This window comes from Motacilla alba, chromosome 3 (assembly GCF_015832195.1).
Source record: "Motacilla alba alba isolate MOTALB_02 chromosome 3, Motacilla_alba_V1.0_pri, whole genome shotgun sequence".
Lineage (NCBI taxonomy): Eukaryota > Metazoa > Chordata > Aves > Passeriformes > Motacillidae > Motacilla > Motacilla alba.
In genome coordinates this window covers 4900610-4914746 of record NC_052018.1, presented here as the reverse complement: position 1 = coordinate 4914746, position 14137 = coordinate 4900610, and the positions used below count along the sequence as shown (strand labels likewise).

General features: G+C 45.5%; 1 protein-coding gene across 9 annotated transcripts in view; it reads left to right on the top strand.

The window, feature by feature from the left end:
• TFAP2B (transcription factor AP-2 beta) overlaps positions 1-11985 on the top strand; it is a 33774-nt gene extending 21789 nt beyond the window's left edge. For 4 of the 9 annotated variants that reach the window (XM_038133142.1, XM_038133144.1, XM_038133148.1 and 1 more), the window contains 4 exons: positions 170-288; positions 2894-3035; positions 5067-5326; positions 11859-11923. In XM_038133142.1, the coding sequence (XP_037989070.1) occupies positions 170-288; positions 2894-3035; positions 5067-5326; positions 11859-11908 (571 nt within the window). In that variant the 3' untranslated portion in view covers positions 11909-11923. Of the gene's footprint in view, positions 1-169; positions 289-2893; positions 3036-5066; positions 11012-11858 lie in introns of those variants that run through there. The other 5 variants (XM_038133140.1, XM_038133143.1, XM_038133147.1 and 2 more) reach the window with 3 other exon arrangements.
• The last annotated feature ends 2152 nt before the right edge of the window (positions 11986-14137 follow it).

Sequence of the window (14137 nt, the reverse complement as noted above, 5' to 3'; positions counted from 1 at the left end):
CCCTGGGTGAAATTAAGAAAATCTCAGCAAACCCGAGCAGAAATCAACACCCCCAGAGTCCTTAACGTCGAGGGAAAACCCTTCCAGGCTTCGCTGACTGCACAGACTAAACGTTTCTTCCAGGAACACTGCGGGGTTAATCACGATGTTAATTTCTTTGCAATTCTAGAGCCAAATCGAAAAACGGGGGGAGATCTTTGCGAGAAAGGCTAGAAAAAATCGGTTTGAATTTACCAGCCGGCAGGCGTAAGGCCGCAAATGTCACTTTACTCACCTCCCTGGTGGAAGGTAAGCCAAGGGTCGCAGCTCCCTTCACACCTCTGCTCTGAGCTCCCGTCTGATAGTCACAAAAATAAGCAAATAAAAAAAACCAAAAACCCACCAACTTTCGGGATCAGGTGGGAAAGCCTTGTAGAGGTGAAAATCAGGGTGGGTTAAGAGGAAGACCGTCACGGTTAAGGATCCCATTCCCAAAAATGAAGTCACTGGCTGGAGGATCACTGACTCCTCTTGCTGGCAAGAGTGAGGGAGTGTGTCTGTGTGTGTACGTGTGGATATGAGCGTGTACATTTGTGTGCATGTGTAACTCTGCAGGGCAGTCCCATTCCTCATCCTATTAATTTCCATTCTCTGATCTCCGACTCCAGGTCTACTCCATCCTCCTGATAATTCACTCTTCCTGAGCTGATTTATGGCCACTACAAGATGCTCAGTGAGGAAAAATAATGCAAAATTACTTTTTTTTTTTTTTTTTTTTTTTTTTTTTTTTTTTTTGGTAAGAAAGCAGAACAATTTAAGAGTAGCAGAGCTCGGTTTTCCTTAAGGTGGCTGGAGCTGAACAAAGAGACCAGCTACTCCTGAGGAAGGAGACAAGGAAGGGCAGACTGAAGTTTCAACTCAACTTATGTCATTTTGGTGGCCAGAGTGTTTCTTTGACTTGTTGTTACTGTATCGACAAGGAAAAGTTAGAGCCACTAATAAGTTTAGGGTTATGTGCGTGTTTATGCTAAGAGAAGTTGGACTTCCTCCAAAAAAAACCCCAACCGGAATAGTATGGATGCAATTATGAATTATATGTATCTGCATTACACACACACACCGAGAGGCGTATAAATAATCCACTTATCTCTTCTGCGTATGAAGCGAGCACAAATATTTGTGCTAGATATTAACTTTTCCACTCTTTTGATTGAGTTATGCGAGCGACAAGACCTTGCAGCTTGCAGAGCTGGAGGAAGGCTCGCAAAAAGACGGGGGCTGAGGGGCGGGAGCTCCTCCTCCACCTGCATGTGGGTGATGCCGAGAGTGCAAGGCTCAGGGTGGGTTACGGGTGTAGCTATAGAAGGTGTGAAGTATTTCGGGGGGCACAAGCGCCCCTGAGCGTCCTGTTAGTGCAGCTTCACCCCCACGGTGTGTATGGAACACCGCGCAGCAGCACCAGCCCCTCCCCGAAGCTGTGTGTGAGGTTCAAAAGCCGGTGGGGTTGTGTGTAGTGATGCTAAAATCTGTGTCAAGTGTGCAGTAAGGTGTACATTCCCCTCCTCTCCCCTGATTCCCTTACAAATCAACAGTCTGCCTCCAGAGAGTTCCCTCCTTTTGGAAGAAGCTGCACCTCACCTGATGGACTTTTAGCTCCTTTTTCCCTTTTTTTTTTTTTTTTTTCCCCCTCCTTCCTGCCAGCAGCCAGGTTTAGCTGAGCTGCTCCTGCATCGGCAGGAACAGGAGCGCTCCGGTCGGTCCCGGCCCGCGGTGCCCGAAGGCTGCCTGGGAGGACCGTGCCCGGCTCGGGAACCCCCCCTCCAGGCTCTGCCGGGCGCCCTCGCCTTCATTAACTGGTTTGATGATTAGCGAGAGCCATTGGAGAGCAGGAGATGACGTTGGAAAGCAGCTCCCGATAGTTAAAAATAACGCGGTCCTGGAGTTATTAGACATACCTGCTTGCTGGAAATCTTCCCCCTCGTCCCTCGGGCGATGCTTTAAAGGGTTTAACGCTTTATTCTAGAGGGGCTGAGCTATAATCTGGTGGAATCCCTCTAGAGTCTGAGGGTTTTTCTCCCCCCTCTTCTTTTCCTCCATTCTGCAGCTACTGTCTTCTTCTTGCGGCATGAAGCACATCAGTAGGAGTTGGATGACACAAACCTCTGTAGGCAAGAAACCTGAAACCAGGCAGGCAGGGAAAGTGAATCAGAATTAGAGTTAGAATAACAATTATTTTGTTCACAGACAAAGTGGCCATTAGCTGTTATCTTCCCACCCGGCAGACAAGAGTTCTTGTTGCATGATGGTCAGTTAAAAATGCAGATTTTAAAACTGCCATAGGGCTAAATGCAGTTATCTCCATAATTTTACAGATGTGGCGATAACTGTGATAATGATGCAAGTGCCCTGTGTGTGAATAAATTGTGTCTATAACGTCCCAGAAAGAATTAACATTATTATTAATAATATATCCACATCTGTAAGATTTTGGACAATGATCTGAGGTATTGAAACAGGAATGGTTTCTCTACTCTTTAGAGAAGTTTGGTTCCTTAGTTTTTCAGGATTTGACCAGTTTCCTCTTGCATTCTTTTTTTCGTCCAGTTAATTTTAAAGTTTTATGTGTATGTGTGGTGTGGTGGGTGTGTGAGCTCTTCCCTCCGTTCTGCACAAGTAGCTGATGTCTACAGACCCACATGAGTGCAAAGACAAATCTCATCAGCTCAAAATCTGTCCCCAAAATAGAGCTGGTGGGGGGAAAACACACAACATGAGCCTGTCCCTGAGGGGAAAGGGGTGATAAGAGGTTTCCAAACGCGGCTCAGAGGAGCTGGTGTCCCCAGGGGGGACGGAGCCAGCTCAGCCCGGGGCCGGCGGTGCCCGGAGGTGTTAATTCCCGTCTCGTTCCCTCCAGGCGAGGCCGTTCATTTAGCTCGGGATTTTGGGTACATCTGTGAAACGGAGTTCCCAGCCAAAGCTGTTTCTGAGTACCTGAACAGACAGCACACGGACCCCAGCGACCTCCACTCCAGGAAAAACATGCTGCTTGCTACAAAGTGAGTGCCAAGTTAACTCTTGCCCTTCTGTCCTTCTCGGGGAAAATCCTCCCTGTCCTCAAACTCTTCCTTTGAGCCCGTTTGGAAAGCAGACGGAATTTCCAGGCTCTACATTCCAACAGCCCCGCGGGGAGGAAGGATGTTCAAATCGTCCAAAGGACCTCTGCACCCCTTTGCAGTGGGGATCCTGCCAACAGACCCTGCCCCTGTTGAGATTATAGGTGGTGCTCCCCTAGCTGTTGTACATCACTTCCAAGCCATCTCCAATTGAATAATTATTATGTAAAGTGGACCAAAAATTTATAATTTGCTTTCACAGTGTGTTTCCTGTCCCTGCTGCTGCTCACACACACCTGTCTGTCTGCTACCAAATTGCAATGACTTTCCCATACCATTTAATTAAAAAAAAAAAAAAAAAAAAGGAAAAAAGAAGAAAAAAAGAAAAGCCCACCAAAATGCACGGCTAATGATTCTCGATTTGCCCCCTCGAACCCATTTCTGTCCCTTGGGACTTCCTCGGTGGGTTGCTGTATGTGATGATTTACACCAGGCTGTCCCTCCCAGGCTGCTCACTGGGTGCTTCAATGTTTGCTCGGGTACTCGGCAGTGGGTGCTGAGTGTTCACACATCTTTGTCTGTCAGGAATGAAAAGGGGGCAAAAAAAAAAAAAAAAAAAAAAAAAAGAAAATAAAGGAAAATCCCAGTCCAAACAGCTCTCATTTATTTCATGCTCTGGGACGTGGCTTGCCTCCGATGACAGTGTAATTTAAAGAAATATATGGAGGGTTGAAAAATCATTTGCTCAAATTTGTCCAGATGTTTCTTAGACGTGATTGGAATTTGATTGCCCTTTTCCGCAGGGTCAGAAGATATTAATGTCCCAGAACTTTAATTGCTCGCAGACCCTGCTTTGCTCTTTGAAGATGTAAAATGTTGGACTCATTACTGTTTGTTCTCCAAATTCAAAGTTTCCTCTCTTGCACTTTCTTAATGGATAATACACATAGAAGTAGACCTTTATCTTTCCTCACCCTCTGAAACCTTTAACCCACAGGGAATTTCAGAGAATTTCAGAGGATGAGAGCTGAATGTCATTTTTAAGGGTTTCTTCTTCTTTCTTTTTTTTTTTTTTCCCTTTTAATTCTGGTCTTTTTTATCTTCAGTCCCTGGCTAGGCACCTGTCTTCAAAAAACCTGATTCCTTTGGGTATCCTTAAAGAAACTATTCCTGTGGGAACCCCACCAGCCTCCAGGGTTTCTGCATTGCCCAGGAACCTGTTGACTTGAAGGTGTTTAGGACCAGAGTAATTTAAATTTAAATGTTTATGCGTGAATTCATTAGAAAAAATCAAAATTTTCAAAGTAGCAGACAAACAACCAAGAGCCAAATGTCAACTCTGATGGGGTAATTGGGGTGTCATGCCCCCAGAATAAAATGGGAAGTGCTTGCTTGGCTTCCCATGCCATGAATAAGCCAGCATGGAGCCCCCATATTCTGATTTTTCTCAGTAAGGTGGCCCAGCCTGAGCAACCTCAGAGGCTCTGTTCTGGCCCTTGCCTGCACCAGGTGCCTGTAGCACCCAATAGCTCTCAGTGCATGGCTGTGCTTTCCTTCAGGAAGAGTATTTCTGGGAACTGCCTTGAGCCAGGGTCAGGCCTCCAGGAGGATGGGTGCTTGGCAGATCCAGGGCACATTTCCCTTTGAGCCTGGCTGTTTCTGGAGCCACCAGCCAGGGCTGGGTTTTCACAGAGCTTCAAAAGCACCCCTGTGGCTGCTGGAGAGATTTTAATCTCCAGAACTGGTGTTATCCCCTGAAGAGCATCATTCTGAGCGGGGAGCTGCTGACTCACCCTGGCTGGTCCCCAAGAACCTCTGGGGAAAAGGATGGTGGCAAAAAGGTCACATCCCATGTATTTGGATCAATTTTAGCCTGAACCTGCCCCTTGGCTGTCACTGAGAATTGTTGGATGAGCCTAACAACAGCTCTCCTCTCCCTCTCTCCCTCTCTTTGCTTTTCTCTCTTCCCCGCAGGCAACTTTGTAAAGAATTTACAGATCTCTTGGCCCAGGACAGAACGCCCATTGGGAACAGCCGGCCCACCCCTATTTTGGAACCGGGCATTCAGAGCTGCTTGACTCACTTCAGCCTCATCACCCACGGCTTTGGGGCCCCTGCTATCTGCGCTGCCCTCACGGCCCTCCAAAACTACCTGACTGAAGCTCTCAAAGGCATGGACAAGATGTTCTTGAACAACAACACTGCTAACAGGCACACATCTGGCGAAGGACCAGGTAGTAAAACTGGAGACAAGGAAGAGAAACACAGAAAATGAGAGAGAGAGAGAGAGAGAGAAAGAGAGAGAGAGAGAGGAAAAAATTACAATGAAAGAAAGGAAAAGAGAAAAGTTAAATAAATAAAAGGAGAGGAGAGAGATAATCTTTTAAAACAAAATCGTCTTAATTTTAGCTTTAAAAATACTGGATTGGGCTTTGGAAGAATTCTATTAGGTAGGACAAAATAATAATAATAATAAAATAAAAAATAATAATAAAAGAAAGACAATAATTTAAGATCAGAGGAGCACAATGGCGCAAGACCAGTGGTTCAGAGTCTCTTGCCAGGAACATGTGAAGACAACCACCAGGATTTTTTTCCCCACTTCTGTTCTTTCACATTTTTTAAATAATGATTGGGGGGGGAGGGGAATATAATAATAATAATTAATAATAATAAAAGAAAGAAATGAATAACTTATTGGAAGAAATCGGAGAAACATTTTTGGTGTCAGTGCTTTGATTTCTTGAGCTGCATGGTCTGTCTTGCTATTATTTTTCTTTTTTATTTTGTTCTTTTTGTTTTGAGCAACGTCCTGTCTCCACCTAGACTAAAACAATCTTCCAGAGTGTTCCTTTCTGAGCAACCCCATGGCCTCATTCCCCTCAGCTCTTCCCACCTCATCTCACCACCCTGGTTCTGTCTAGACTAGGAAAGGAGGGGAGCTCCCAGACCCCTCACCAAGCCATCAACACCAGCTGCGTTCACAGCAGCGTGAACTTAACTTTAGGTGCCACCAGAAGGGACGTTCGGGGTCGCCGTGGCTCAGTTGAATCTGCCAGCTCTGTTTTTTAAGAACTATTTTGCGTTTTTTTCCTGGTCTAGACAGACTCTCTGTTTAGATTGGCAGCGTTTACAGGTGTGTCTGGGTGCGTGTGTGCCTCTGTGTGTGCATCTGTGGATGTGCACACCCCACTCCCTAGGGGGGCGCGGGTATCCCGTGTATGTTTGTGGATATATATGTATATATGTGGATATATACATATATGTATATATATACATATATAAAATATGTGTGCCTAGCCACGCATATTAGTGCATGCAAACATACCTTTGTAATTTAGTAATTTTGTCTTTGATGGTAAAATGCCTTGTCTATAATGGGTTTCAAAATTTTGGAAGTAAGGTCTGGTACAATGTCAGAACTATCTGATTTCTTAATTTTCTGAGACCTCCTCTTTTTCTCTAGGGAGTTTTATATTCCAAACTATGCCAATGTTTCAGTCCTTAATTTTCTTGACTAGTGTGTGTGAGAGAGCTCTTCCCCCATTTTTAAAGAACTGTTAACAACAACAAAAAATGAGTGATATGAGTATGTAATTCTTTCTCAGGAGTATGCACTATTTTATTTTCTTCTGTTTCCTAAAGCTTTGCCCGCTTGGCTTATGAGCTTCTTCAAAGAGGACTAGAGATCCCTACACAATATATCAGGTACAGAGAAAAAAAATCCACAATTCTGATATTCTGATACTTTTTATTTTTTGCTTTTTTTTGCTTTTTCAAATCAAAGCCAGTTGTTACTGAATTCTGTAGGTGCACTTCTTTAAAGAAGCTCAAAGGGAATAATTTGAACAAGATAAAAATATGAAGTTGAAATCGAGGTGTACTGTTGCAAAGAGAATAAGAGCTGTGTTGAATGTTATGGCACTTGCTTGGCACTAAGGTTTTGTACCCAGGGAGGAAAGAGTTGCCATGTGAGCTGGCTCCTCGTGATGGGAGTGGGGAGGGTTTGCCAGGGAATATCCTGATTTCTGAGCTCAGTCTGAGGAAATCTGTTTCCCTTAGAAAGCTTTTTTTTTTTTTTTAAAAAAAAGAAAAATGTCTTGTGACTCTTGCTTTGGAGCAAGTCGGTGTGGTGAGGGGGGCAAAAACTTCTTAACTCCAATGTTTTTCTTGGTGGTTTGGTGCCTGACAGGATGTCTTATGCATATAATTTCGGGTGGTGGGGGTGAAGGGGAAGTCTTATTTCTTTCCTCTCTTTTTTTTCTTTTTTCAACATACATTTCTCTGTCTTCTCTGGTAAAAATAACACTGAAGTGTAAGGATATGAATTTCTGTTTGGATTCTGCCATGTCGGGTAATTGCATGTGTTTCTCAGTGGGGTAGGGCTCATGCACTAACACATCTTTTTACTTATGTCAGAACTGGGTGTGGGTAAATCTCCTGAAGTCTCTGGCAAAATTCCAGTGGGGTCAGGCCTCCCCCTAGGATCCTTGTGAACGCTGCAGAACTCAGTCCCACCATCCCAAGCAGGCACACCTGAACTCAAAACAAGAGAGAGAGAGAGGGAGGGAGAGAAGCCTTAGCCTTCCTCTCATTTTGAGATACCTTCCAAAGTGGATAGTGAGGGAGAAATAATTCTGCAATGCTCTCAGCATCCCTCGATGAAGTGTTCTCAAAACAAAAGAGCAAACAATTCTCTTGTCCCCTTTTGTGCCCTTGGCTGAGACATGGTTACAGCTGAGGGCCTGCTCTGCTTTTCAAATCTTCATGCAGTCAGGTCTCAGCTCTTGTTCTCTGCTTGTGATTTGGGCACACGTGGCAGTAGAAATCCAGGGATCATCCAGCCCCTCCTGAGCTGCTCCTCGCTCATGTACCTTCGGTTCTTCTGGGGCACTGGGGGCTCTCCTGTGAGAAAATGGGGGAACTGAGGCAGGCAGCCTTCTCCATGGATTGTTGGGATGAGTTGGAGGCAGTCTTAGATGCTGGCATGTCCCTGCCAGTGGGTTTGCTTGTGGCATCCACATTCCTGTGGATGACATCAGAGGTGTGGTGATCCAACCATGGATCGCCCACCAGCAGGCTGGGGACTTTCAGACTGAAAAACAACATCCCCAGTCCTCCAGATCTTACCCCTTGTCAGCCACCCCAAAGTTCATCAGGCTTCTGGGGAAGGACAATCCAGGCTCTAGTGTAGGGCATGGCCCAGCAGTGATGCAAGGGAAAGGGAAAGAGGGGATCTGGGGAGGAACTAATGGCCCCACTTGGAAGCACAGTTCTCTTCTCTGCCTGATGGGAATATCCTGTGTATTGGAGCAGAGCACCAAGTGTTGGATGTTGCCTTGCCTTCACCCTGCAAACAGGATTTGTCAGGAGCCTGTGGGTTCAGCCCTTCAGTATCGCCCAGCCCAGTGGGGCTTTTGGGTGTGGGGAGACCCCAAATTAGCTCTCAGTCTTCCACATCCCCAGCTGCATGTGCAGGGCCACGGGAACCTGCCCCCTGCTGCCCCAGAGCTTCCAGCTGCAGGCTTTGGGGCCAAGTTGGGAATGGCCTTTCCTTGTGTTTGGGGAAATGTAGGGGATTCTCCTTTTAACTGCAGAGGACAGTGTCCCACCACCACTGTGGGTTAATGAGGAGAGTGAACCCTTGTAACTTCTTGGGGAAAGACTTACATGTGTGAGGGCCTGATCCTCCTGAAATCTTCCCTAGACACAGATTTGGTCACCTGGACCACAACCTAAACCTTGAGCAGGTCGACAGAAGAGTTTCAGTCTGTCCCTTGTGCCTTCTGCCTGGAGGAGACAAACTGCAAATGCCGGACTGCGCAGTGCTCAGGCAAAATAAATCCAAATTCCCATTGATTGCAGTGGGATGCCCTCCCCCCATATGCTCCCCAAAGTGTGGAGACAAAATTCACGAGGTTTATGACTTAATGCAATCAGACAGAAAACAGGAGAGGAGCACATCTCTCTGTCCTTCCCCCCAGCCTAGTGCTGGTCCCAGAGGGAATTATGCATTTCTTGGTGGCTCCTATCAGTGCTGAGTACAGAGGTCTCCCCCAAATTAAACTCAGCCTCCCTCTGGAAGGTATTTTCCTGCTCCCCTCCACTTTCCCAGCCCGACTGCTTCTGTTGGCGGGGCACCTCAGACGTTTATCTGATAATTGAGTTATTAAAAGATTTGGTTTCCTCGGGATCATGAATCAATAAACAGGAGGATTAACAAGGCAGCTTTGCTTTGTAACTCAAGGGAAAAGTTTGAGGAGAGACCATGAAAAGTTTGTTTTCAAACCAAACAGGTGGGTTGCTGTAAATTTTATTTCACTCTTAGTCTCACTTTTTTTTTTTTTAACAATTCTTTATTTGCCTTTGGAAAGATCTTTACTTTTGTATGCTCCCTGACTTTTTTTTTTTTTTCCTGGTTGTTATTCACACAAGATGTGATGGAAACAAGAAGCCAATTTCATGGGAATCCTTTTACAACCCGATGGTTTCTTTAAAATCGGGTTGTGTCTTGTCCCACCTAATAGAAATTCTCTGTGAGAAGCTGTTTAAAGTCCCTTTGCACCCCAGACCAATCTCTCCCCAAATCCCCAAATTTGCATTTGGGGCTGGGAGGGAGCGGGGGAAGGATGGTTTTAAGACCTTTAGCTGTGCCCAAAGGGCTTATTCCCTTCTCCTGCTCCTCTCTTTCTGACTGGTTTATCGCACAGACCTGTCCGGCTCTGTTTTAATACATTTCTCGGAGAATTTGGTGCTTGTTTCAGCTGCCGTAAGCATTTACCAGATCGACCCAGACAACCTTCCCCTCCCCTCCGGCTTCCCTGTGTGAGAGAGACCGTAGGCTTTTTACAAATAGTATATTTTCTTATACAAAGGGAAAAAAAAATAAAAGAAAACATCCCCAAACACACTGGCAAACGCCTGAACATTTCGAGAGAGACGAAACACTGTGTGCCAGCAAGAAATAAAGGCAAAAAAAAAAAAAAAAAAAAACAAGACCCAAACAAATGCAAAGCTATAAAAAAGCGAATGAGAAACTGGAAAGATGAAAGAAAAAAATAATAAAAAATTCTCCTTTTATGCCCCAAACGATCCCTTTCACCTCCTCTTCTTGAAAAATCTGACCATGCAGTGAGAAATATCAGTTTATCGACTCTTCCTGAGAAGAAATGCGGAGAGGCATTCAGTATTGAGTTTGTATATATTTATTTATGCTTAATTTAACGGGAATGTGTAAATATGGCGAGCAAGTAGTTTTTGGGTTATTTATCTGTGACTCTATACCTCTGTGAATGGGTGGGGGAATTTAAAAATGAAAAGTATAAAAACAAACAAAAAAAAAAACAAACAAAAAAGAAAGAAAAAAGAAAACCAACAAAAAAAAAATCCCGCTTGACTAGATAGTATCCTATCTGAATCTTTTCTGTTCTTTATAGACAAGCTGTTATGGTAATGGGTAGAAATTGGTTTCTTGTCCAGTGATGACCTGATTTACATAAATAATAAGAATAAGAATAAAAAAAAAAGAGATTGTTGTGTTTTGTTGTACTTTCCTCTTCAGTTTTTTTGAATGTTGGTGCTGCTTCGATTCTGCAGACGGATTTACTTATAATGCCAAGAAGTCTTTATTTTCCCAATCTAGGCTTTGGGGAAATTCAGGACATGTCTCTACATTAAAAAAAAAAAAAAAAAAAAAGACAAAAAAAAAAGACAATAAATATTGCTTCTCAGAAATGTTGGTATTTTATTTCTGTGTCCATATTTTTTCCCCACTCTTATCTCTTCATTCTAAGCCGACCTACAATAAACCTCATGTCATGTTAATGTGAGATTTTGTTTCATTTTGCTTTAACCAGCTGAATTTGGAGTAAATCTTTTTCTTTCTAAAGTATGAGCCATTAAAGGAAAATTTTATGTAAGCCTGCAACTCAGCAAACTTTTTTTTTCCCTCCCGCTATGTCATTGTAACTGTACATTTCGCTTATGCATACCTGGATGTCTGTAAATAGGTGTATATTTATATATACAGAGATCGGGAGTGATGTTCGTATTCACAGTGCGGGTTTATTTTCTACCTTTGGGTCCACATTTGCAGCACCAGCAATTAGAAAAGGAAATATTCAAATGAAAACTTCTTTCTCCCCCTTCCCCCTTTCCCTTTCCCTCCGTTCCCAAATAGGATTTATTTAGGTTTGTAATCGCCGCAGAGCTGAGGGGAGATCCGGATCCCCAGGGAGAACCCGGAGCCACTCCGGAGTGACTCTGGGTTTCCCCTGCGGCTGGAAAAAGGAGGAGGGGGAGCAGATTAGGGCCTCCGGTTTTTTTTTTTTTTTTTTTTTTTATTAATTGTTTTTTGACTGGTCTTATAGAAAACACTTCCCCCCCCCCCCCCCTTTTTTTATTTTTTCCTGGAAAGGACTGTCAATTTAACCCTCCGCACAGTCACCCTGAAAACAAACACACACGTGTGCTCGAACGGAGCCCTGAGGGTAGAAAACCGGTTTAAAGCCTCTCCTTTACTGCGGTGAACTATTTCAGTGAAATAGCCGGTCTGAAGGCTCGTCTGGGTTGGGGTTTATCTGCTGGTTTTTAGAGAGAGCGGTCGGTGGTTGGAGAGGGCAGACGGAGAGGTGCAGGAACCCTGACAGGCGGTGGATCGGTTTTTGCAACTTAATTTTTCTCTCGGAGGGGATGGGGAAATAGCAAAAATTAAATCCATCCCCACCTCCATCTCCCAAACTACCTCCCTTCTCCCTCTCCTTCCAGCTTGGACTACAGGAGCCGGCTCAGCTGATCGCCCATGGTGTCCAAAATAACTCATCATCTTCATCATAATAAAAACAAACCAAAACCAAACAACATTGCAAACGACGACCCCAAAGCGTGTTCTATGGGAAAGCTTTCGAGGCTCGGCTGCCTCGGCTTCAGCCAGGCTTGGACCCAGCCGTGACCTACTTTCTCTCCGTGGTGTGATGGCAAAAACGCCCGGAGCAAGTTTGTGGGGCCCGGGATGGAGGAGGCGGGCGGCTGGGTGGATGGGGGGACGGGGACAGCAGCGCCCGGGCTCCGGGAGCGGGGGAAACGAGGTGGGGGAGAAAGAGCAAAGGGAATCCCCCCGCTTTCCCTTTCCTAATTTTTACTTGGACTTTTTAGGACGGGGAGCGGGGACCCCCAAACCTCCCCTCCTCAGTCCCTCCGAGCCAGCTGCGGGCGGTGGGGGGCAAGGATGCCGGTGGGCTGGGAATGCCAGCGGCACTGGAGCTGATTCCCTGAAGCCAGGCTGCATGCCCCGCTTTTTTAGTTTGTTCTGTTTGCTTTTGTTTTCATCGCACCGATGGTATTATTTTTAGTAGAGCACATGTTTTGCATGAAACCTTCCAAAACAGCCCTCGCCGTTCCCAGCGGAGTATGGGGGGAGGTTGTTTGGAGGGAGAGGGGGGGATCAGGAAGTTTCTCTGTTGTTCAGGAACTGTGCAACAGTTATGTAAAATGGGGTTTATTAAAAAAAAAAAAAAAAAAAAAAGGAAAGCAAACAAAAATATCGACCAAAACCCCTCCCACAAAACAAAAAACCCAAACCCAAACAAAAACAAATGCACTGGGAAAAGCTCTCCCGTAGCTCAGCAGAAGCACCCGCTTGTGGAAACTGAGGGCTCCCTTTAAAACGGGACCCGACGAAACGAGGAAGGGCTCACCCCGAGTTTCCCAGGCTCCTGGCGACTGTGTCAAGGTTGCAAATTCAAAGCACATCTATGTGTGTGCTTACAACAAAGTGCAGTTCGCTGCTTCGGGAGGCAGCGGTGTGTCCTGCCTCCTCCCGGGCCGTGCAGCCAGCTCGGACACTGGAACACTGGGCTCTGGAATAGTGGTGTCAGGAAAGCAGGAATGATCCTGCTGATCTCCTCTTCACTACATTTCCCCAGAGATCTTCAACAAGACAAGACAAGACAAGATCAGATCTTTCTTTCTTTTTCTTTCTTTCTTTCTTTCTTTCTTTCTTTCTTTCTTTCTTTCTTTCTTTCTTTCTTTCTTTCTTTCTTTCTTTCTTTCTTTCTTTCTTTCTTTCTTTCTTTCTTTCTTTCTTTCTCTCTTTCTCTCTTTCACTCTCTCTCCTCTCTTTCTCTCTTTCAGTCTCTCTCTCTCTCTCTCTCTTTCTCTCTCTCTCTCTCTTTCTCTCTGCCTACCTATCCACCTTTGTCCTGGTCTTCCACCTGGCATCTTCCCCAGCTAAGGATAAATCCAGGAGTAGCCGCAGTAACCCAGCAAGCCCAGCCGTACCCCTGCTCAGCACCACCTCCCCTCCCCAGGGCGGCGGGCTCTCATCTGCTTTCCCAGCCATGACCAGCAGGGATCTTCCCTCCCTCCGCCTCTCCTGCCTTGCCCCGTTCTCTTCCTTTAAACTCCAGGTAGTTCTAGTTTCCATTACAAAACTCCAGCGTGATTTATATCGTTATAAACATCAGTTTTGCCTTTCATCCCTTTGGGGTGAACTCCTCTCTTTCCTTCCTTTGGCTTTTTTTCCTGCCTTTTCCCTCCCTACCTGCATGGTATGGCCCACATTTATACGAGACCTCATAAATAACATCTGGTGTCCCTATGATGGAACAAGTCAAATGTCTTAAATAATCCCCAGGACCAATATATCCACCGAATTCCTTCGTTTTCTCTGTCGGTCTCGTAAACAGGCATCCACACATATTTTCCCCCCTGTAGCTGGAAGTGTATCTGTGTCTGTGCACAGCCGTACCAGGACTTTGTGTTACATTTTGTGTCACAACTTCGCGTAGCTCCAGAGTCGGTTCCACTACTGGCTTTTAGGAGTTAAGGGAAAAACAAAAATGCTCCTCGTCTTTGCCTTCGGAATTTCACCCTTGCAGGAGAGTCCAGCCGGTGCGAGGGGGCCGGTCCTTCCCGGAGCTCTCCCCTCAGGGCTGAGCTCTGCTGCTTTCCGCACATCCCGGTGTCCCAGCGGAGGAAGGGCTGCCCCGATTACCCCTCCAGCAAAATCCCCCCTCTGCCTACGAACGCTTCCTGGGGCGGGGAGG